Raw genomic sequence first — 25398 nt, forward strand, 5'->3', positions numbered from 1 at the left:
CCCACTGCATATGAGGAATGCTTGCCACAGGCATTAGCATGGAGGGCTTGCCAACACATTATGCCGAGGAAAAGAAGCGAAGCTAAGATTGTACGGCGAGATATTTTTTCTAATGAAACATTCTGAAAAAAGACAATTTCAAAGATGGAAAGAATATCAGGGGTTGGGAGTCGTACGGGGAGTCCCCTGGGGCGCTCCGTTTCTGAGGATGCTTGCTGTTATGTGGGCTGTCAAAATCCATAGAAATGCATGTAGAATAATTGGATTTTTATCATCTGTAATTTTAAAACAAAAAGGAAAGTCCAGCACACTATTTCGTGTCTAAGAGGGTTATTTCCATGGCAATGGGAAGTAGGGAAAGATTTGTGTAATCCCTTATCTATTTTGAAGTCATTTTCCACTTGATTCATATTTAAACTTTCAGGAAGCCAAAAATGAAATAAACAATGAGGCAGTCTCTCTGACCACACACAGAAAGCTTTCCAAATCTGAATGTTTTGTTTCACATGCCAGATGGACGTTTTGTAGGATCAGCTGGCCCCAAAAGACTCCACTGAGAAATGGGTTATCAAAGTCAGGGTATGTAAAATTGAGAGACTCCCTGGCTCCAGAACATACCTGCTGGCGTGTGCACATGTGCGTGCATGTGTGTTTTATTTTTAAGAAGCCAAGTCACTGTGGTAGACCCGTGAAAACATGAATGAAGAATGTGCCATGTTCTGAAAGCTCTGGACTTTGGTAGGACGGTGTTTGGAATACCTGTCTGGGAGAGTCCAGCTGCTGCCCCAAGATACATGGTTGCTCCCTTGTAATGGGGTCCAGCAGTCGACCGAAACTTTCTCCTTTTGAAGTCACATGAACACCCTGCTTCCTCTCACACCATGGTGGGCCTTACTAGTTTTATACACAAGTGTAGTGAGACAAAGGCATGGCTTAGAGAGACCCTTGACCTGTCCCAGTGCACAAATTAGTTTATGTTTTACTGCAAGAGTTTCTTAGGGCTTGTTTTGCCATTAAGACTTTAATCTATCTTTCCATTTTATTTTATTATATGCGCTGGTTAGTTTTATGTGAGCTTGACACATTTGGAAACAGGAAACTTCAATTGAGAAAATGGCTCCATCAAATTGGTCTATACAAAAGTCTGTCGGGCACTGTCTTGATTAATGATGGATGTGGGAGGGCCCAGCCCACAGGGAGCAGTGCCAGTCCTGTGCAGGTGTCCCTGTGTTGTATAAGAAGCAGGCTAAGCAAGCTATAGGGGAGCAAACCAGTAAGCAGCCCCCCTTCATATTTCTGTTTCAGTTCTTGCTTCCAGGTTGCTTCCTGGAATTTCTGTACTGATTTCCCTCAGTGATGGGTTATGGAGTGAAAGTGTAAGGCAAACAACCTTTTCCCCCCTAAGTTTCTTTTTGTTAGTGTTTTTTTTTTCTCCAAAGATGTATTTGTTTTTAGTTTGTTAAATGTTTACATGCATGTATGTATGTGTACCATATACATGCAGTACCTGTGCAGGCCAGAAGGGGCATTGGCTCACCAGGAACTGTAGTGACAGACAGCTGTGAGCCCCAGGAACTGTAGTCACGTACAGCTGTGAGCCCCAGGGACTGTATCACAGACAGCTGTGAGCCCCAGGGACTGTAGTCACAGACAGCTGTAAGCCCCAGGAACTGTAGTCACGTACAGCTGTGAGCCCCAGGAACTGTAGTCACGTACAGCTGTGAGCCCCAGGGACCGTATCACAGACAGCTGTGAGCCCCAGAGACTGTAGTCACAGACAGCTGTGAGCCCCAGTGACTGTAGTCACAGACAGCTGTGAGCCACCACATCAATGCTGGGAACACAAGCCAGTTTCTCTGGAAGTGCAGCAGCTGCTCTCCTGTCCACTGGGCCATCTCTCCAGTTTCTCCATCTATGTTTTATCACAGCACCCGAAACCCCACTAGGACATCACACAGTGTTGCTCACTGAGCTATGATTCACCTACCATAAAATTAGGAAGTGTGCGATTTACTGGTTTTTAGTAGATTCACGAAGTTGTGCATTCCCTGTCATTGTCTAATTCCAGGACATTTTATCAGCTCCAGCAGAAATTCTGTACCCATTATCAGTTGCTCCCAGCCCTGCCCCTCCCAATCCTGCAGTGATTGCTTTCTTCAGTATAGATTTTTTTTTGAACATGTCCTATAAATAAAACCACATAGTATTTGATTATTTATGTCTCACTTTCTCTTTAGTGTAATATCTTCAAGGTTCATCCATTTTGTAACACGAATCTGTCCTTTAATGTATTTTCTGTCCTTTAATTTATTTTTAATATATTTTTGTAATGTTTTAGTCACAAAAGTGACTAATCAACTTGGGACCTCTAGGTTTAACCTTCTGAAGAGCCACGTAAATGTTCTCCCAAGGAGCCGAATGCTGTTGCATCCCATTGGCTGAATAGTGTTGCATTCCCAGCAGCCGAATAGTGTTGCATTCCCAGCAGCCGAATAGTGTTGCATTTCCAGCAGCCGAATGGTGTTGCATTTCCAGCAGCCGAATAGTGTTGCATTCCCAGCAGCTGAATAGTGTTGCATTTCCAGCAGCTGAATAGTGTTGCATTCCCAGCAGCTGAATAGTGTTGCATTCCCAGCGGCAGTATAATCAGTTCTAATTGCTTCATGTTAAAGTGGTGAGGCTTGTTTTTTTTTCTCATGTACTCTGGAGTGTGATGCGATACCGCCTGTAGTTTTAGTTTCTGCCTACTTACTAAGGAACGATGTGAGCATCTTGCTACGGGCTTATCGGCCACTCCACTAATACACCTTCTTTGGAGAAATGTCTCTTTGGATCTTTTGCTCATTTTTTTTAATTGAGTTCCTTGTCTATTTGTTGTTGCATTGCAATAGAACTGTCTTTAGATTTTAAGGTATGAGTTGAAATAGGGGTTGGCCAAGGCTTGTTTTGTTATTGTCTTGGTTATTTGTTTTGTTTTGCTCTTAACACACCAGAGTCTAGCCTCTCTTGTTGAATTTCCCCCTGCTAACCTTAGTACCTTTGTTAAGATCCAAATGATGGGCTATGAGCAGAATGACCCCAGATTCCAGGGCTCAGACTTAGAAATGCAGCATGTGACTCCTTCTTCCTCCCCAGGGACTCCAGGACTACCCAGGTTCCTGTTCTGCTGTGTGGAAGCCACCTCATGTTAAGGTTTTCCTGCCCCTTCCTAAACTGAGGTTTAGTTGCCTCTGTGTCTGTGTTTGAAAGTCAGGGGCTTTAAGAAGTGGTGTGGTCACGGAGGGATTAAGGCTGTTTCTGCATGGGTAGTTTTGTGTAAAATCTCTCTTCTGTCTCTTTGGTCCTCCTGCTTCCTGCTGCAGGACTATGCCATACTGAGGGAGGCCCTCACTGGATCCTAAGCCACAGGTCTGGACTTCACAGCCCACAGAACCCTAACATACCTTTATATGTCACTTGACCAGGGAAGTCAGCCAACAGAAACCAATACCTGTTTTCAGTCAGCACAGTTAGTGTATTGTCTCTTTTGCTGGCTCCTCTGCAAGAAGCCGACACACCGGAGCTGGGGCAGGAGGGGGGAGTGCCTGGTCCACAGCTCTCACCCCTACACCAGCCTCAGGTGAAACGTTCCTGTTCCTACCAGACCTCCATTTCACCCATCAGGATCATGCTGGGTGCTCCCTGCGGCAGAGACTCTTTGGACCACCTCCACGTCCATTTGTGTGCTTCTCGGTGACAGATAGAACATTCGTGGGTGGACCTGAGTTTCCCCCATGCCCTGGTGTGGCCATTGCTCTCCGATAACTACACTTGGCACCTGGAAACGTAGTCTCACTGTTCCCTCCTCTACCCCGTCTCCTCTGGGATGTGAGATAGCCCTTTCCGCTCTTCCTATGACTGTCGCTCTACCCTGGGCTAGGGTTTCCAGGTTGGGGAACAGCTGCCTTCCCTTGCTCTTTCTGCTGTCTTCTTTCCTTCTCCAGCTCTGACTGGTGGATCCAGCTAGGTGCACAGCGTCTTTAACGCTCAGGTTTCTTTTCTTCCATCCTTCTGTGGAGACAGTGTTGGGCTTCTTGCTGCATCAGGATCCTAGCCTGCTCAGAGGCTGGTCACCACTCACATCAGTAGATTTGAGAGTGAGACAGCTCAGCCCTGTGCTGTGTCTAATAGCCTGGACTTTGTGAGCCTGTTGTGACCACTCACGGACATTTGTCTGATGGCCTGGACTTTGTGAGCCTGTTGTGACCACTCACAGACATGTTTTGCTTTGGCTGATTGTTTTTGGTCTTGGTGGCATACTGTTTGGGGCTGTTGGCATGTTCTTGCCCCCTGCTTTGTTTGTCTGCTCTTACCTCGCTGGGCATAGAGAGCAGCCCACTTCCCACCTTCTGTGTTTCAGCCATTCTCACTACGATGGCTTCTGCCCTTGCTAGGGACTCCTAGTGTCCCCAGAGCTCACTCACCCTTCCACTGTGCTGGTCAGAGGACTGCTTCTGCCTGCCTGGAAGTCCAGTGTCCTTAGGGATGCACAGGGTTTCATCCTCTTGGCCTTAGAGCAGGCACCATCTGCAGATCTGACGGAAATCTTTTCTTTGTGCTCAGCATCTGAAATTTCTAATTATACTGCTTCATATTTGGGCTTAGAGAGTTATTTTTGTGTCTGCCATTGAGTGTTTCCTCCCGATCAGTTCTTATGTTTGCCTGCCTCTCCTGACGGCGGAACTCCAACCCCCCAGTGAGATCCTTTAGCATTTGGCAAAGCTTCAGAGAAGTGCTCTGGAGAATCGGAACTGCTGGAACTGCCGGGGCCACTCAATTAGGTTCATTGACCTTTCTAAGTGACCCTAAGAGAGCCAGTACAATGCTGACCCCGAGAGTGCCATTTAGCAAGGGCTCCATAGATTTTGACACGTTTAGCTTACATTCTTTATCTGGAAGCATAAAGACAAGATCTCTGATGTTTGCCTGCATGGAATATTCCAGCTTTCTCTGATTTAGACTCTCTGAAGCCCACTGGCCTCAACTTTCATTTTCCTTGCCATGTATGTAGGTAATACGCCCATTATTCTGAAACTACATCTCTCTCTCTTTTTTTTTTTCTATCTGTTAGTAGCATTTTCAGTGTCTCCCTGCTGTCCCAAACCTCCAAGCACTTCTACGATAACCATTTTGTTGGGTTTTGATTTGGCACTACTGAAAGAAAAGCAGCAGTCCAGAAAAGAGTCTCCTGATCGTCAAGGATGGTTTCAGGCCTGAAAGAAGAGTCAACCGATTTGTCAGGAGACTCTAGAACCCTCGGAAGACCCAAAATTTCTTATACATTGGAAATTTATTAATTTTTAATTTAAAATTGAGTACCTCCTGTAAGATCAAACCATAGCAAAGACAGAGAAAATAAGGCCAGAACAAGCATTTGGTACTTCTGTACCGTTTACTAGAGAACCCGGAACGCGAAGAGTAAACCCACATTATCTATGTTTTCTAAGAGCAAGGGGCTCGCAACCTTCTGTGCCGATCTTACGACGGCATCCACAGAGCTCCCAAATCTGTGGATAACCAGTGCTTTGAATTCAGAAAAAGTTATCCACTGAGCAGAGTGCAGTAAATTAGAACGCTTTTCCGGTTCCCAGACACACCACAGCTTCCAGAGAACAAATGCTTTCAGTCTTTCCACAGACTTTTTTTGTCTTTGTGCCCTTAGCACACTTCAAAGGAGAGATAAAATCTCAGTGGTCTCTCATTATTCTAAGCAATGACATGCCTACAGCAAATGAGGAAGGGCTTTATTTACAGTCTTTCTTTTGGATCCCACCAGTCCTGATGTTGATTTTTTCTCACATCCATCTTCCTTTATCTCAATTCTTTTGGTGGCCAGGTCAGTTATTTAGTGACTAGCTGCCAAATCTGCCACATTCCCAGAATCCTCTCTGAGCCCACTCAGCAGGATCCTCCCCTGGCTGCTGGCTTATCAAGATGAACAAGACAGAAGTGTGTGCTGGGAGCCCAGGGGCACAGCTCTTCTCTTCCTTGAGTAAAGAAACCACCACACAGCCCTACAGATGCTCAGATGAACATCTGGATAAATATTCAGATTCTGATGCTTCATTTGAATCTCAGGACGTCATTGCTGAACCACGGTTAATGGATGAACTTCATTTAAACCCGTAGATGTAGAAAGAAATCATCCTGAGTTTTCCCTAATAATAACAAAACCCACCATAATTCATTGCAGCCTTCTGTCTACAGTGTAGCATGAAATCCAGCAGGGCGATAAGGAGAGAGTCTGAGAACGCCGCTCCCAAATTTAGGCTGTCTTTAATGTCAGGGCAGTCTGCTCTGCTCTCTTTATCGGTTCTGGTGGCTTCTGTCAACAAAAACAGTGAATGTTTGCTAGGTGGTGCTTCTCTGCCAGACTCTGTGGTGAGGTGGGTTTGGTTAGCTTTGTTTCCCAGACCCAGAGATTAAGTATCCTGGCCGAATTGACAGCCCTGTCACTTGAATGTGTTTCAGTGAAATTAGCAAAGTCACAGTAGGGACGGTGGAGAAAAATGACAGCAGTCATAAAACAGCTAGACGGATTTTGTTTCTGTCTAGCCGTCATCTAGTTCCTTGGTTCCGTATGATTGCAGTTTGCTGGGCTGAGGGCGCAGTTCAGTTACAGAACATTTGTCTCACTGCACTCCCCAGCACTACAAAAGGAAAGATAGAGCTAATTTGTTCTAACTAAAGGAGACCTTAGCCTTCGTCTCAGGAACCCGTGTAATTGAATAAGGCCCTTGTACTGCCGGCTCCCTGTGTCTGGGATGTCTGCTTTGTGATGGTCATGTGACTGCCCTTCTGGTTTCAGCTTTAAAAAATTAAAGATTTATTGTGGATAGTTTGTAGCTGCATGGGTTGGTACCCACAGAAGTCAGAAGAGGCTGTCAGCTCCCTGGAGCTGGGGTTAGTGGATGCAGAGAACCAAACCCAGGTCCCCTGCAGAAGTAGCGAGTGCTGTAACCGCCGAATCAGCTCTGCCTCTGTCTTATTCCCTCTCTTTGGACAGCCCGGGTTACTACTTCCAAAGAAGGGCTCTCGTCTCTTTCTTACTTATAGCATGAGAAGAGTTTGTGTGTCTCGTTCGTAGGCTGCCACGTTCTAGAGCTAGGGTGGCCCTGGAAAATGGCAGAACTCAAAGCAGATTCGCTACAGCGTGCTCTGGAGAGTCCCTTTCAGGCCAGCGTTTTCCAAAGGGCTCCTGAGCAGCCCCCCCCCCCCAAACCTCAGTGTGACTGAGGTACCAGGCGGGACCAGCAGTTCTTGTAGGCTTGATGCTTACATCTTCACTGGGGCCCTGGGCCACTTGCTAGTTGACCATCGGTTGATTGAAGCAGCATCTCCATCCTAAGGGTCAAGGCCAGACAGTGGCCAGGCAGGGACTTAGAGAGCCTGCAGCATCCCACGCTAGCTTTCAGTGTCGGCACTCACTATTTGGAGTGGGTGCTTCTTCTTCATTTACTGGCTTCTCTTTCTGTTAGCTGGTCCTTTTCCAGGTCTTGCAAACACAAACAGCAGAGCTATAGGGAAGGAAAGAACCACCAGGAGCCAATCGAGCCAAGTGCCCCAGGAGTTATGGAAATAAATGTGTGGTCTAGGAGAGAGAAAGACTGTTTGGGCTACTAACAGTTCACTAAAGATTGGATATTTAACCTTAAAATCTGAGTCCAGCAGAAAAAAAGGAGGATGTGTTTGTGTGAGGAAACTAACTCGTACAAGATCAAGTTAGCCTGAAAGGCCGTGGTGCGTTCTGATGGTGGAAGAATTTAGTTGTACGAGATTGAAGCGTGAGAGACTTGGTAGGCATGAGTGCCCACAAAGCAGAGTGAGGCCACGTGTGTAAAGGATTCTGTCGGGAGCCGAAGTCTTCCCTTCCTGTGGTGGGAAAGCAGCTGGGTCTTTACATGTAGGGGTGACTTGATAGGTTTGTAGCTTTATAAAAATACCTCTGGTGGCAACTAGGCGATAGGAATCCTGCTTATCCAGGGAGCCCGTGTGAGGGGCGGGCCTGACCCAAGGCAGTAGGTGATAAACTGGAGAGCTGATTTGAATTTATCCATGGCAGAGTTGACAACCCATAGACAGAAGGACCTCCCACACCAAGTGTCTGTCCGGTTTAGGCAAAGAAGCTTGACCGTAGTGAGACAAAGGTCAACCCTTCCAGCCTCCGGCTTGATGGTTACTTTCTCAGAATCCTTTAGTGCGAGAGAATTGACTTTCCCCCAGACCTTTGGATAATGCTGAGACTTAGGCGGACTTTCCACTTTGCACTTGAGTAATATAGAAAATGAATCCAAAAGAATCAGCTACCAGTTGGGCAGTGGTGGTGCATGCCTTTAATCCCAGCACTCAGGAGGCAAAGGCAGGCGGATCTCTGCGAGTTCGAGGCCAGCCTGGTCTACAGAGTGAGTTCCAGGACAGCCAGGGCTGTACAGAGACCTTCCTATCTCGGCAAAACAAAACAAAAGGGATCAACTATCAACCAGTAGGTACAGCTTTGGGACAAAGCCTTGACCTCTGCAGAATGGCGTTTTTCCATACGACCCTTCACACCCACAAGTGTGCCCTGTGTAGAGAGAAGGCTGGACTCTTGAGAGCATGAGGAGGGTTCCTTTGCTTTTCAGGTCGGTGGGAGAAAGAGGTCTTGGGGAAGCCTGGCCCAAAGCATTCATGGGACATCAGGCTGATGGCTCAGGGTAATGTCACACGGTCAAGCCACTAGATTGTCGGAGGCTGTGGTAAGCCTGGTGGTGTTGTCATGGTTTCGTTTCAGCTTTTATCAGCTGGATACAGATGAGGTGTCTGTGCCATAGACTTAAATGTTTTTCTCTCGAACCTTTGGCTAACTAATGCGTTTCCATGATTTCTGACAGTTATTTTTATTCGATAATGAATAATAAAGTGAGATTTACTGTCTCCATCTGACAGCATTTGTTTTATTTTGACAGTTCTTTCTAGACAGCAAAGGTTTTATAATTAGGTTTTATGTCTGCCAAAATGTTGGGGGGAAGGGGAAACTACTTCTCTGGAAAAAAAAGTTTCATAGTTTCCAGGCCGAAAAGCTGGAGTCATCTTATTTTGATTTGGAAGTTTTTGCATAAGCCCGTCAGAAAATGAAACCAGACTTTCTCCTGAAAATGAATTCTTAACAGGAGAAAATTAACTCTGGCTATGTAGAGAATGGGGAGGGAGAATTAAGAGATGTTTGAAATAAAGTGTTTCCATAGTCCCTCTAAAAATCTCTATCTGAACTGCAGGAGAACCCCCCGCCCCACTGTTTTATCAGAGCACATGCATTCTTGCTGTGTGGAGCTTCCACCCCCAGGGGGCGCCAAACTTCCCGCCACCGTGGCACAGCTGCAGATGGCTTTGTGGCTGAAGAAGCAGGTGGAAGTCACAGGTGTGTCCGTCCATTGACGGTTCTTTCTTTTAGAGCAGTCTCGAGAAACCAAAAGAGGAAGCCATATTGCTAACTGGTGCTGGCGACCTTATCATTGCTAATGGCAGAAACATCACAGTGAGCTAATCACAAAAACAGTCCTCCTCGCTGCCTTGGCCCTGGCAGCGTGCTGTGTGGAGATGCATTCAATCCCTGCAGTAGCAGCAGTGGCCAGATTCGATTTCCATCCAAGAGTGTTTTCCTCCCTGACTCCGTCAGTCAGACTAGGATCAGATTCCAGACATAGCTGCCCTCGGCCCCACCACCTCTGATCTCCACCATTACCACCGTCCGGTATTTTCCACGGAGCACAAACGAGTATGTATATGGAACCGAGGGACTCATTAACTAGTATTTCAAAGACCTGTGTCTGCTCAGAAAAGCAACAGCGGGCATCGTCTGTGCACTGTGCAGCTTCACAGCCGTGCCACCCCAGGCATTCACACGCCAGGTTGTGACCACTCCATTTTGGTGCATTTAAAAAATACTTCTTTTAATTTTTTTTGAGCTCATAATATAATGACATAATTATAAAGCCCCTTCCCTTTCCTTCCTCCAAACCCTTCCGTATACCCCTCCTTGTTCTCTTGCAAATTCAGTCTTGTCATTATCTTATACATATATGTGTATATTCCTAAAAATATAAATACAACCTGCTCTGTCTGCAGAGTATAACTTGTGCGTATGTTTTCAGGGCTGACCATTTGCTGTTAGATAACCAGTTGGTGGTTTATCTAATCCCCGAGGAAGACGATTTCTCTCGTTCTCAGCATTCCTCAGCTACAAGGGCAATTTTGAGCACACAACAGTTCTTTGCAGTGTGCTCTATTGGCTGTAGGGGTCTGAGTTTTGGGCACACGAAGGTTCCTTCTTTGTAATGTTGCTCTATTGGCTGAAGGGGCCTGATACTCTGTGAGAACTAAAGGCAACACGACATAGAATGTGGGTTTCATAAACTTGCACACGGACTTGGTCCTTGGGTTTTGGGGGAGGAGAAAATGCAGTACAGGATGCATGGAGAGATGACTTTATGGCTCAGAGCCTTTGCAGCTTTCAGAGGACTAGGGTTTGGTTTCAGGAATCTACATAGCAGGTCACAGTTGTTTGTAACTCCAGCCCCAGGGGATCCAAGGCCTTCTTCTGGCACCTGCACACCTGTTATGCAATAAACTCATAGAACACACACATATTTTTTTTATCTTAAAAAAATGCAGTGGAGTTTGAAGAGGCGGTCTTATATGTCATTGATATCAAGTGATGAGATCCATTGTCACCCAGGCACGTGCCGAAGAGGTATTTCCTTTAGCCTAGCCCTACACTCTCCTTCATGAAGCAGGACAAGGAACCAAACATGTGTATATCAGTGACTCCATGAGAAGCCTCCGTGGCAGTGGAGCCTTGAACATCCTCCCCCAATACCAATAAAAGGAGCCCTCGGCAGTGACTTTCCTCCTGCTGTCTCATGGGAAGAGTGTGCTCGCTCTTTGCTGGTCCTCGTGGCTTGCTCAGAGAGTTGGAAGCCTTTTTGTAAGCCCACACTGCACTAGGAACGCCAGGGACTGGCACTGTAGGTGCAGAGGCCCGGGGGTCAGACAGAGCCTGGAGCGCTAGCTTTTCCATTCTCAACTGTTTTCAGTCCTCTTCTTCCTCCTCAAGGAACAGGACCATTGTAATCTAGACGGTTGGTGTGGCCGCGGGCATGGAGGACGGTGACAGTCACTACTGTTTACTGAACACCCAGGTGGCATTTCATCCTCACTTTCAAACAGGAACAATGAAGAAACGGTGGTAGCGTGTTGTCCCTGGTCCCCTGCTAGTGAGCAGCTGGCGTTAGCCGTCAGTTATGTCTCTCCCATCTTAGACCTTAAGATTCTGTGAAATCTATGGTGTCTGATGTGGAGTTAATGCTTCCTTGCTTCGTGTAGACACAGTCCATACTCTAGGGTCCCCTGTATTTACGGCTTAGCTTTCTACTGTTTTAGTTGACTAGGGTCCACCATGATCCCATGAAAATAGTAAATGGAAAATTCATTCCAAAATAAATAAACTCCGAGTTTTAAATTGTACTTTCTTCTGCATGGACATCTAGTGTAGTGAAGTCTACCATCATGCTAGTACATGAACTGTTCCTTCATGCAACATGTAGTGTGGTACCATAGTGCGGGAGAGAAACCACAGCCACCAGGCTTTTGAGTTTTAGACTGGGTCTTTCTGTATTGTTCAGGCTTGTCTCAAGCTCCAGGGCTAGAAAACATCCTCCTTCCTCAGCTGGGGCAGCATGCACCCGCTTTTGTAACAATGTATTATAATTGTTCTGTTTTATTGTTATCCTTGTTGGTATCTTACTATGCCTAACTTATAAATAGTCACTGTATATAGTATAGAACTGGAGAGATGGCTCAGCAGTTAAGAGCACTGGTTGCTCTTCCAGGGGACCTGGGTTTAATTCCCAGCAATGGTGACTCACAGCCGACTGTAACTCTAGTTCCGGAGTTCCACACCCAGATGTGTGTATGTTGCACAGACATATACAGGCAAAACACCCATACACATAAAAAGTAAAAATCAAAAGAAACTAAATCGAACTTTTATTATAGGTGTCTGTAGGAAAAAACAGAGTGTGGTTACCTGGGTTTCAAGTATCCACTGGATGTCTTAGGCCACTCCTCCAGGATAGCAGGACCGTGTGGAACATTCCGTGGAACAAGCCTGTAGGTCATTTGGACAACAGTGGATTTTTAAAAGAGGCAATGATTAAGTATCATATACCTGCAAATAAAGAGTATTTAGATATGTACATGAAGTCACCTTGGTCCCCGGGTACCTTGGAAACTAATATGATTCTACAAATTTGGTAACCCAGAAACATCACTGCTGTTTTTCTACAGTCCAAACTCAGTGTTTCCCTCTGCGCTCGCACCTGGCTCATAAGCCACCCAGTGTCTGTCGTTTTTACCACCTCTACCCTGTTTACACCAGCGCCCTGCACACCTCTGACATCTTGGAGCAAGACCTTCTCTTCCTGGCACAGCATACAGTGGAACTTCACCTTGCCATCCTGTAAAGGGAGGAAATGGTTCACTTCCCCTCCCGCAGCTGTGCTGTTTGCAGGGTCGGGAGATACTGTGACTTCACACATAAGAAAGGTCACCAGAGAGTGGGTTGGTAATTGAGTACCAGCTTCAGGGTTAGAAGTTCTCTTTCAAGATGAACCTATCTTTCTTCTTTTCGAGGGTTTCTCTGTGTAGCCCTGGCTGTCCTCAAACTTGCTCTGTAGACCAGGTTGGCCGACAACTGAGAGCTCCACCTGCCTCTGCCTCCCGAGTGCCAGGGTTAAAGGCGTGGGCCACAATGCCTGGTGCTGAAAGACAAATCTTAAAAGGTTTTCTGTCCTCCCCTGAAGTGACTTGGAGTCACTAAGTGAAACCCCCCTGAGTTTTCTTTTCACGAACCCAGGGAAGGCCAGCTCTCGAGCTCCTGCGTGTGCACTGTGGTCTTCTGCCCGTGAGATTCCTCCATGCTTTTGTCTGGCCTCCATCTACTGTAGAACTCATAGAGGATGGAAGGGCTTTTTACCAGATGAGTGTCATGCTGGACCCTGGTTATGTCTGGTCCTGGAGGACGGTGTCCCGTGGGAGAAGGGAAGAGGGCACACCGTTTTTCCTCAAGATCCCTTTACCAAGAGTTACATGGAAACCTCATGTTCTTGAGCACTGGAAAACATACCCTGACCACTTTTAAGTAGCTGGGCCACACCGCTCATCCCCACCCTTAGACAAAGTGCTACCACTTGGAAAGATGGGGAGGCACTGAAGGCGTAAGTCACAAATAATCCCACACCAGTTTGGAATTATGATTAATAGAAGGGTTATTTATTCAAAGGGGAAAAACTTACAGATTACTGTCCCAGACAACAGCCCCTCTGCGCGAACAGGAAACGAGTCTAGGAGCCGGAAGCAGAGCCGGAACCCAGAGAGGGAGTGGAGGACAGCTGCTGCTTTTTTAAAGAGAGAGACACCACGCCCCAATGGGCTGGTATCTCAGCGGCTATTGGCTGAAGGAGTGGAAGGAGCTCCCGCAGCAAGGCACGACAGGCTGAGGAGAAATGAAAGTGTTGCTATTTGGAGAGACAGCTCAGCCTCTAAGTACGTGTACTGCTCTTACCGAAGACCTGGTTAGGTTACAGCACCCACATGAGGAGGCTCACACCTGTAACCCCAGCTGACATCCTCTTCCTCTACAGGTACCTGAATTTGTATGTCCCCTCTGCACACGTACTGACACACATAGTTAACATAATTAACTTTTTCTTTAAAGAGAGGAAGCATTGTCCTTTTCCCCCAACTACCAAACAGAATCTCAAAGGTCATGAGTTTCTCTGAGAGCAGGGAGCATTGCAACGGGAACATGTTTTCTTGCTACTCTGGGCACTTTTAAAGAGATTGGCACCTGGGATGTTTTAAAGGAAAACTGAGGAATATTGCATAAGTTATGTTGAAGTAATAGTCCTTGGCCACAGAGTTGAGCAACAAGAACAGAACTTGTCTAAGATTGACAATTATTGAATGGATGTCCTTGCAGGAGTATTCTTGTATAAGGTCACAGTAAGCTCCCACCCCCAAGACTGTGGTTCTGACTTGTTCTCATCGTGTGGCATACACATATGACACCCCACTCCTTCATAACCTCAGCTTCCCCAGTTACATTTTTGTCTGTTAGGGCTTGACACAAGTGACTCCATTTTGATACCTTTCACCTGCTCATGCCAAGGCTTCTCTGTGTTTCAGACAACGGTGGGCAGACTCTGTCTGGGGGCAACAACTGGCCGCTTCGCGGAAGGAAATGGACCCTGTGGGAAGGAGGCATCCGTGGGGTAAGCTTTGTGGCAAGCCCCTTGCTGAAACAGAAAGGCGTGAAGAGCCGGGAACTCATTCACATCTCAGACTGGCTTCCAACACTGGTGAATCTGGCCGGGGGAAGCACCAACGGTACCAAGCCTCTGGACGGCTTCGACGTGTGGAGAACCATCAGGTACCTACATGCCTTTCCCCGTTCTTTTCCAGGACAGAAACTCCAGCAACTTAACATGGCTGATGGAGAATAATGACTTTGCTTTGCAGAATGGCAGTCAGCTGAGACATATAAGACTCCCCATCCCCCACTCTTTAAGAAAAAGAAATGAGTCTCAAATATTTCTTTCAAATATTGTCATTCCATATTTTTAAATCTTACATTTGGTATTTTTGGTTTTGTGTTTTATGCAAAGGACAGGATTCTCCTGTAGAGGGTCTTTAGAGCTGAGAAGGTTTTTTTTTTTTTTTTTTTGGTGTAGGACAGAGTATTGTCCTACACCTGCAGGATGGTGTCCTTCCTGCAGGATGGTGGGGCTTCTACTTTGTTACCAGCTGGAAAAATGGAGGACTCAACAGAGATGTAAGCGTGGGATGGGAGCCTGGGGACACTGTGCAGTCTGGAGAACTAAGTTTATTGATAAGTATTTGATGAATATCTACTATGTGATGCTCTGTTCTGGGTCCTGAAAAATTAGAAATAACTCAGGCAAAACCCTGGCTCTCAAGAAGCTTACGTTGTGGAGTGTGTAGGGGCAAGGAGTAAAGGCATTAAACCAGGAAAATAAGTGAGACACTTCAGGTCCTTTGGGAGGAGATAAGAAGTGTGAAGGAAATAAATGCTGTGCTCTGAGAAAAGGAGATGCCATGCAGGAACAGGGCCTGCCCTCAGCTGTAGCGATGGCAGCTGTCCTGCCCATTTCTCTCCCACAGCATGGAAGGGAGGCACAGGCCTTTGAGGCTGGAAGGAGGTGCTTCCTTGGAGTATGGGAAGGAAACCTCAAGCGTGGTATCTGTATTCAGCATGCATTTAATAGTATGTGCATCTGTGGTTTAGTACCTAGATCCAGTTTACACATAAAATTACACGCATTGGAAGTGCTGTATTTACTGAAACAACAAATTGGATAGTACTGTGCTTCTCAGCCTCTTTGGTGTGCCGAGCTCTGTCTGGGGGTCGCTGGTTGAGTGTCCTCTCGTAAACCACCCCATACTTCGCTTTCTTCATCTATGATGTTTTGAGTTCAAAATAGTGAAGGTTCAGGTTTCAGAGGAAATGCACAGCAGGGGACACAGGGGTGAAGAGCCACCTTGGTGTGCATGGTTCTTTATAAGGTTGTGTGTATGCGTGAGCATCGTGGGGTGGGGACTCAAACAGACTCCTAGCTGACCACTGGTCCCTGCACTCACTGGTGACACCTATCTAGTCCCTAGTTGGTCATCCATGTTCACAGAGCTAGGGTGCCAATACTCTGCACATACGCTGATTGATGTTGCTAAGCACATAGCTGATTTCATTTCTTTCCTCCCTCCCTTCCTCCCTTCCTTCTTTCTCTCATCACTCTTTCTGTTCCTTTCCTTTCCCTTTCTTTCTTTCTTTCTTTCTTTCTTTCTTTCTTTCTTTCTTTCTTTCTTTCTTTCTTTCTTTCTTTCTTTCTTTCTTTCTTTTTTTGGTATTTTGAGATAGCATTTCTCTCTACAGCCCTGGCTGTCCTTGAACTTGCTCTGCAGACCAGGCTGGCCTCAAACTCTCACAGAGATCCACCTGCCTCTGCCTCCCACGTGCTGGAATTAAAGGCGTGCACCACCACCACCACCCAGCCATTTCTTTTTTTTTTTATATTCTTGTTTTTTCTGTAGTCATTTTAATGTTAAAAAATATAGGGAACTGAGATATCTCAGCAGGTGAAGGTGCTTGCTGCAAGCCTCACAGCCTGAGTCTGATCCCCTCCACGCGTGTGGTACAAGGATAAAACCAATTCCCATACGTTGTACACACACATACACACACACACACACACATACACACATGCACATACACATGCACGCACATGTACCACACACTGTGGCCGGTGTACTCTCACAAACCCTCCACACTAACTAGATAAATAAATAAATAGATAAATGCAATGAATTTTTTAAATCAGGGTTTAGAAGGATATCATGTCACGCAGAGGGCGTTTGGCGACTGTTAGTGTGTGAACTGTAGAGTTGACAGACCCGTGAGCTTAGGAAAGATGGAGATAAGGTCACTCGAGCCCTCCTGCTTCTCAAAGCACAGCATCTCCTCTAGGAGAAAGGGTGAGGGAAGGTCTCATTCAGTTCTTCCAAACCCAAGGAGGTCTGATTCTGTCAGCTTTATAGCTTTGTTTAAATGATTGTGCTTCTCAAATTCCAAGTTTTCCCTGAGGAATGTATAAAAATTTAAGGCTTGCTTTTCAAGCAGCAAAATTAAAAGGATTGGCCCATTTTTCAACTCTTCAACTAGAGATAACCCTTGAACAATGCTGGGTCTGAGGTCACCCCTGCATAGCCACAAATTCACACTTAATTTTAAAACTTCTTATTTAACATCTTCATTAACAGGTATTTGAAGTCAGTAGACTCAAAAAAAAAAACTTCTAAACTTTTATTGAAGATTAAAAATGAAGTTATTTTTTTAAAAAAAATCTCAGTTTGATCATTTGTGAAACAATATACAAAGCTATGTTGAGAAAAACAGGGCCTTATTGTATTATGTCCAAAAAGAAGCATCTTTAAGTAAAAAGTGACAGTACTGAAAAGCCCCACAGTGCACAAACAGAGCAGACGGTCTTGGTTACCTCTCAGCAAGCAGAAGGCGAGCCCTGCCGCTCAGTCTCTTCTTCCCTTATTGCTGGGCTTGCATGCTCTCTTCTTGATAGGTGATATGGTAGAGAAGATAAATGGCCCTTTTCTCTGTCCTGCTCTCTTCACCATTGGGAGTGGGTAAACCCACAGCTGGCGGAGCTGCTATTTCTGTTACCTCTGCAGCAGGTCGCTGTGCCTCTGGGCTTGACCTTCATCACCTGGTTTACCTTGTCCTCTCTAGGCTCTCTGGAGAGAGAGAGAGAGAGAGAGAGAGAGAGAGAGAGAGAGAGAGAGAGAGCGCTTTGCTGTATGATGGTCTGTAATCTCCAGCCATGCATAGCTGTGGCACTTGTCTCCCTGGCTGTGTGGTACCCTGGCTGTCAGTAATCTCCATCGCTTCAGCCTGCACATGAGGTGATTACCGTATGGTCTCGGTATATAGTAAGTGGAGACCTTCACCTGAGTTATGAGCCGCAATGCCGGCCCTAGACTTAGAGCGTGCTCTGTGAGCCCTGCCCCGTCCTTTCTGTCATCTGTACTCAACTTGGTAATGCTGCGAGTACGAAGGACTGTAGATGTGGATGACATAGGAAGCGGCCATTGTCTTTCACCTTGAATTGAAGCTCTGCTGGTCCCACTCTCATCTGCTGCCCCCAACTCCCTTCCCCTCCAACATTCAGACTGCACACGAGGCTCCTGCACCCTTGGTGGTGCACCCTGCACCCTTGGTGGTGCACCCTGCGCCCTTGGTGGTGCACCCTGCGCCCTTGGTGGTGTATCCTGCGCCCTTGCGTGGTGTACCCTGCGCCCTTGCGTGGTGCACCCTGCGCCCTTGGTAGTGCACCCTGCGCCCTTGGTGGTGCACCCTGCGCCCTTGCGTGGTGTACCCTGCGCCCTTGGTGGTGCACCCTGCGCCCTTGCGTGGTGCACCCTGCGCCCTTGCGTGGTGCACCCTGCGCCCTTGCGTGGTGCACCCTGCGCCCTTGCGTGGTGCACAGCTTGATGCTGCAGTGCTGAGGGCGGGGGTGACAGACAATCCTGTCTGCTTCACTGCTCTCCGTTGCCATGAGGGGACTGTCACCTCTACTACCCGTTGCTATGGTGGTAGTGGAACCAGGCTGCCCAGATTCTCTGGGTTCTGCTCTCCATATGTGACTGTATACTCTTCCACAACTTTATAAGCAGCTTGCTACTTATCACAAGCCTCACCAGTGACTTAGCAATCAAACAACACATTTTGTGCTATATGTATTAAAGGCCATAAAAATTATGCCAGAGGACCACAGAGAACACTTTTTTTGACATTACCAACTTGAGACAATTTGAAAAAAACTTGCAAGTGAACTGTAGAGCCAAGGAGTATTAAAATTTCTTTTTTAAATCCAATATTTGTTCTTTAAAAGGTTTGTGTTAAGGATAGTGCTACAGTTCAGTGGTAAAGTGATTTTCTAGCATGCACAAGCCTCAGGTTCAATCCTCAGTAACATGCGTACCACACACACACACACACACACACACATACACACACACAAATATATGTTTTCACCATTTTCTGCATCTTTCCCCTCATTTAACAGGTTTGAAATCAATTCTGTTAAAGAAAAATGATCATTTTATAAGCAATTGCTATAAATAACCAGTTTCCATTACGCCATCCAGCTGCTCCTAGCAAACACCATTTTGAGGAAGGCTCCTTGAAATGCTCAACCATTGCCTTAATTTTTAAAAATTATTTATTTTTATTTTGTGTGTGTGAATGTAAATTCACCACGTGTGTGCAGCATCCATGGGGGTCGGAAGAGGGCATCAGCTCCTCTGGAACAGGAGCTAGAATTGTGAGCTGCCCCGTGGGTGCCGAGAACTCAACCCAGCCCTTTGCAAAAGCAGAGAGCGCTCTGAACCACTGAGCTGCTTCTCCAGCACTAGCCTCAGATTCTTACCTGATGTTTTTAATAAATAACACCGAAATGGACTATTCCTGCATAAAACCTTTACCTGCATTTAGGATTTTTCTTTATATAAAAATGATTTTAAATTAATCGTGATAGAGAAAAATAACCACTTTAATGACCACTTTGTAAATAGTGACTATAAATGACTATTGTTCTCCAAGAAGGCTTCTCTTTCATTACATGATGAACAGAAATATTCATTTTCATCACAGCCTGCCTCCCTCCCTCCTTCCCTCCCTCCCTCCCTCCCTCCCTCTCCCTCTCTCTATCTCTCTCTCTTTCTTTCCATTCTTCCCTCCTTTCTTCTTTCCTTCCTTCCTTCATTCTTTTTTTTCTCTTCTATTCTCTTCTTTCTGGTTTTTTTGTTTATTTGATTTTCAAGACAGGGTTTCTCTCTGTAGCCCTGGCTGTACTGGAGCTTGCTTTGTAGATCAGGCCGGCCTTGAACTCACAGAGATCCTCTGGCCTCTGCTTTCTGAGTGCTAGGATTAAAGGCATGCACCACTACTTTCTGGCCATCACAGCCTTTCTTGAATGGTCTTTGAAAAAGCTCTTCAGTGTTTTTTCCATTTGCGTTCTCTCTTTTGCAAGCACACACTTTTCCTTTCCTACAGTATTTGCCTCAGTGTTTGCATGTGCGTCAGGTACATGCCTGCTTCACATGGAGGCCAGGAGAGGGCACCAGATCTCCTGGAACTGGAGTTGCAGATGGTCATGAGCCACTATGTGGGTGCTAGGAACTGAATCCAGGTCCTCTGCAAGAGCTTCCAATGCACTTACCTGCTGAGCCACCACCTCACAATTCAGGATTTACGTGGAAGCAAATAAAACCACAAAACTCAGAAGAAAATCTAAATGAATACCAAGCACACATCTGAGAAATAGATTTCTGAACAACAACAACAACAAAAAGCAAGAAAAGCTGATCTCACTGAGAGATATCAGGATACCAAAATGTTAGTACACAGGAAAATATGAAAACAATTTTGGACAAATCTCTGTCTCACAACATTTTACAATGAAAAGGAAATAACATCCAAGTAATGCAACACTGACTTCAGTTCATGTTATAAGCGACTAAATGTGGAGTTAGTGAAGGCTGACGAGGAAGATAAACCAGGTACACAATAACCAGGACCCTGAAGCAGTTGGATGGCAAATTCAGGATAGCCTGGGCTACACAGTGAGCTCTTGTTTCAAAAAACAAATAAGTAAATTAAATAAAAGGAGGAGCTAGAGACATGATTCAGTGGACAGAGTGTTCGCACCATAAACATGAGGGCCTGAGTTCAGATCCTCGCCACTCATGTCCGTGCCAGGGTACACGGCAGTCTGCCTGTAACCCTAGCTCATGGGAGGTGCTGACACAGAACATCTCCAGAGCAAACCAGCTAGGGAGACTAGCTGAATCAGCAGACTAGGGGTTCGTGAGAGACCCTGTTTCAGTGCATATGGAGAACAACTAATGGCAGCCTCTGGCTTCCACACACAGATGCACACATGCACGTTCGCACACCCATGCATGACACACGCGTGTGCATACCACACACACATGCAAATTAAGTACGGAAAATATGAACGAGGTAAAACTGCATGGTTCTGATGTGGTCACGCTGTGGTGTGCTTGGCGCCAAGTCAGTTTTTATTTTTGTTTTGTTTTCCGGCAGAAATGTACACTGTGGTTCTGTGGGACATTTTGTTCATTTTGAGAAAATTCCTTTGTTCCTGACCCACTGGGGCTATTATTTCTGGCACAGTGCACATCATCGATGTTCATCTGTATCCCCAGATTTTAGGCTGTCAACCCCCATTTCATTCTTAAGATTATCTCAATCAGGAGTGACCTTTTAGAGTCTGGCCTCTCTGTGTTTCTGCCTGCAGAGAAGCTGGCACAATATGTGGTCACCTTTAACTCCAAGTTACTGTCTTTCTTCAGTGTATTTTCTCAGTGATCAACCCTTTCGGGAGCTCTGGGTTCTTCAGGACCGTTACCAGAAGGATATAGCTCATGTGTGCTGTATCGTAAGAGAGGAGGCTTTTCTGTGTTGTTTTTTTAAAGGCAGATTTGTCTCCACTGGTTAATCAAATGTTTCCAGGCTTGCTCTGTGGAAAACTCAGCATATCATATCATTCCAGGACAAAAGTTCTGAGGAAAACAAATCTGCGTCTGCCCCTGGCTCTGCATAAGTCTTTCCACATCAGTGGCAGGACACCTCACACTCAGCAGCAGGCACAGAAAGTGACCAGTCACACTGGTGTCAGAGCCGCCTTCCCAACTCAGCAAAAGCAAACAGCCAGCCAAGGGTCAGAGACACTTGATCTGTGCCCAGAGGACGGGAGGTTTTTTCCAGGAAAGGAAAAACCATTTTTTAAGGTGATGGCAGTTTTTTCAACATTGAGCAGAGGCGCGTGAAATGGGCATGACAGTTAATGGATGGCCAGGACAGCAGAGGCCTCCCTCAGGGCATGGACATCAATTCTTCTTAGACTTGCTTCAAAATGTTAAGAGAACTGTCAGAGTTCTAGAGTTGTTCTGGTTTGCTTTCTGTTGCTATGAGGAAACACTGTGACCAAAAGCAACCTGGGGGAGAAGAGGGTTTATTTGGTTTACACTTCCAGGTCGGTCACAATCCATCATCGGGGGAAATCAGGGCAGGAGTGTGAAGCTGAAATTGTGCTTGTTGCTTGATTGCTTGTTGCTGGATCGTGCTTCACAAGCTTTCTTATATAACCCAGGATCACTTTCTAAGGGATGGTGTTGCCCACAGTGACCAGTCTAGGCAGTTCTGCAATGGAAGCTTTCCTCTCGGATGACTCTAGGTTGTGCCGAATTGATAGTTAAAGCTAAGTAGGGCACTGATGTTGTTTTCCATAGGGCAGTTTCTCTTCCTTCCAAGAGCACACATCATTTCTAGGGTACCCAGTCTTCTCCTGGCTCTTTCCAGTGTTGTGTGTTTTTCTGCCTTACACCAATAAGCAGCTTACAGGCTATTTCTAGATATTGTATAAGTTTGGATGACAAAAAGGGAGATCAAAGGATTCACATTTTATATGCTTTCTTTATAAACTTGCTCATTAGTTAATCTTAACATAAGACAGAATTGAAGCCTGGCGCTCAATGGTAGGAATGTGTTTTTCCTTTTCCATCCACGGGACTGCGTCTGTGTATGGCACCTGACTTCAATAACAATTGACTATTAACTTCTGATGTGCAATGTCTTAAAACTTACTGTGTTGTTCTGGAGATGGTTTTGCTTACTATTAAAGGTTCAAGAAGAAAGTTATAGAAAAAAAATCACTCCTCTCCCCTCCTCACCTGCATCCTAGATACCATGAAACCCAATGGTCACTGAGCCGGAGCAAAGAACCTCTGATTCTTATTCATTCTAAGTACTACTGCAGTCGGATGGATTGTGAATGATAGTTCCTAGATGTGGTAACAGTGTTTGAAGTCCTCGTTAGCACTGGGATCTGTTCACACAGCGAGTGCCTCACTGTTGCCATCACGGCCCTCCTTGAGTGTGTTTAAATGTGTGCCAGATTCACCACTGGTCTCTTCTTCATTTTATTTCTTTTGTGTAGCATGAATAATTCAGGTTGGGGTTCAACCTGAATATTAGAAAAGCAAAGCAGTCAAGCCACTAGAGAGCTCTTACCTCTATGAAATCTTAGGACTGAAAGAGGGAGTAAGTTCCTCTCTCATCTGCCTTATATTCCTCTGTAGTGCTGGGATTATAGGTGGGCACCACCAGAGCCCAGCCTCTATGACTAACTAGTGCGGCTTCTGGGATTAAAGGTGTGTGCCACCACTGCCTGGTTTGTTTGGCTGTCTAGTGTTTCTGCCTTGCATTCTGGTCTTCAGGAAAGCTTTATTTTTTGAAATACAAATGGTATGTCACTACATTTCTCCCTTTTTAAAATCTAAAATAAAGGAAGGTTATAACTAATATAAGAAAAACTATATATAATAAGTACAATAACTATAATATATAAGGCAATAAATATATCAACAATATCTAGTCCATTTGCATTTGACAAATTCAGAGAAAATACACCATATCTAGTCTATCTTGGTGAGTCCAAAATCTTGTACCTAATTTACTTTCTATCATAACTTGATTTCTGCATCTGGTAAACAAGGAAAACTATAACTGTAACTTATCTAGTCTTCAACTCCCTCAGAGACCCAAGAAGGAAATAATATTAACTGAGTAAGCAAGAAGTGCAAGCAAGCAAGTTCCAAAAAAAAAGAATATGAGAAATGACAGAAACAGCTGGCTGCCTGGACAGTCACCCAAAATTCCTTTGCAGCATTGGGACATCCATCTTCAGTCTTCAGACCTAGTATATCTGATGCACTTTTTGTGAAGCAGGATATTTTGCAGGGTTGTCCCTCCTTGCCTTGACAGTGTTTGGCAGTCACTCTCTTTTGTGTCCTGCTTGTCTAATTAGGACAGCATACTGTCAGCAGTTGAAGTAAGGGCATTTTCTTGCTCTGTGACTTGCTTTTGCCACAAAGAAAGTAAATGCCTTGTGGAGTTTCTTTGATGCCCATTGTCTTCCCTGTGGTAGATTGGTGCTGCCAGAAACAGACTTGTCTCATGGTCATAAAATAAAGAATCTTTGTTATTAAAACATCTTAAATATTTGGTAGATCTCTGAAGTGTCTGAAGATGACCTATCTAAAATATATCTAAAAAACATATATATATAAATATATATATAAATATACCTTAAAAACATACCTAATGTGACCACACATTCGATTATAATAGGTGATTAACTATTAACCTGCATTTCTTTATTATTCTAGATAGTTGGTAGTAATAATTTTCAAGGACTAGAAATTTGCATTACACTGTTAAATGATTTATATAAGTACAATACCTTGGACAAGAGTAGAAATGTATATACAGTATGTACTAACAAAATTAATTAAATTTGTATCATTATACAGAATTTGTATACAATATACAAAAATCCAATCCATTATAAAGCATTTAAAACTAGTAGCTTTTTAAAAGTAGATTCAATAATCTACCTTTTTATCTTATCATATCTATATCCTCCCTTTTTTCTTTCCAGAGTAGATTCAATAATCTACGCTTTTATCCTATCATATCTATAGCCCCATTTTTTTTTCTTTTCAAAGCAAGAACTCTTATCGCCTCTGTTTAACTTTCCTCCTTGCTGTAACCAATAACAACTTGTAACCAACCCCTCCAAACAATAGCAAATATCTTAACCCACTGAACTACTAAAAACCACCCACCCCACCTCCTGGGAATGTGGGTGTCGTATTCTTAAATTTACTTTCTGCTGTCTGGGGGTGATGGCATCTTTAGGGGATTTTGAAAAGAAAAATTTGAGTTAATTGTCAAGTCCTGGGAGAAGCAGCTGTATCATTTGTTGTCCAGTCTCTATGTACTGGGAGAGTGCAGGACTTGTCTCAAGCCATGGCTCGAGTAGTCTGTGAGGCTGGATCATCTCAGCTAGCCATATCAGAATTGTTCTGAGTAGTTTGTAGTTCGACGCTGATATTTAGGTGGTATTTTTCAGCTTAGTGGTGCTATCATAGTCCTAGAGCAATTATCATTGTGGGGTCCTACCCTCCTTTTGGAGACTTCAAAGGTCACTGTTAGACATGCTCATGGTTCACTGTAGAAAACTAATAGAGACTCAAACCAATATCATGTGTAGGAAGGTAGATGAAACTTTTGTCTAGAATTAGACAGTACTCCATATGACCATTAATATCATGACAAAAAGTATAGAATATATATGTATTAATCTTATAAAATTCATACCTTAAGAAACCTGTTAAAGGTTCAATATTAAACTAATGGATAATGAGATTAGTAACAATAAAATAGTCCTTAAATTTTTGTCTTTCTTCTATCCCTTATCAGGCGACTCTTCTGACATGAGACAGAGATTTTGGGTTGTAATTTAATAAGCGTGCTTGCATTTAGAGAAGGGGAGAGCCACACTCCTACTCCAAAGCCAGCTTTAATCTTCAATTGGATTGAGACTACAAAAAGACTGTTTGCATTATATATCTGTAAAGAACAGTAGAAATAAGCATTTGGGAAGATTTTTGAAATTTTGTCTTGTTGGAAATGTGTTATACAAATAGGACAATTTACTTTTTTTCTTGAAACATTTTTTTCTGAATGATTTGTCCTTTTTCTTCAGATGTCTCATTTGTCCAGTGGTCTTCAGATTCCTTAACTGGATGTCTTCATTCCCCTGAAAAGACAGAAACAAAACCCTTCCCCAACCTTAACTTTGG

General features: G+C 44.8%; 1 protein-coding gene across 1 annotated transcript in view; it reads left to right on the top strand.

Moving 5' to 3' along the window:
• The window catches only part of Arsb (arylsulfatase B), a 169736-nt gene that overhangs the window by 65777 nt on the left and 78561 nt on the right, over positions 1 to 25398 (top strand). Inside the window, exon 5 of the mRNA XM_048455942.3 lies at positions 14263 to 14506. Within this exon, the coding sequence (XP_048311899.3) occupies positions 14263 to 14506 (244 nt within the window). The remainder of the gene's footprint in view (positions 1 to 14262; positions 14507 to 25398) is intronic.

Source organism: Myodes glareolus, chromosome 15, assembly GCF_982192425.1.
Source record: "Myodes glareolus chromosome 15, mMyoGla1.1, whole genome shotgun sequence".
In the NCBI taxonomy this organism is placed as follows: domain Eukaryota; kingdom Metazoa; phylum Chordata; class Mammalia; order Rodentia; family Cricetidae; genus Myodes; species Myodes glareolus.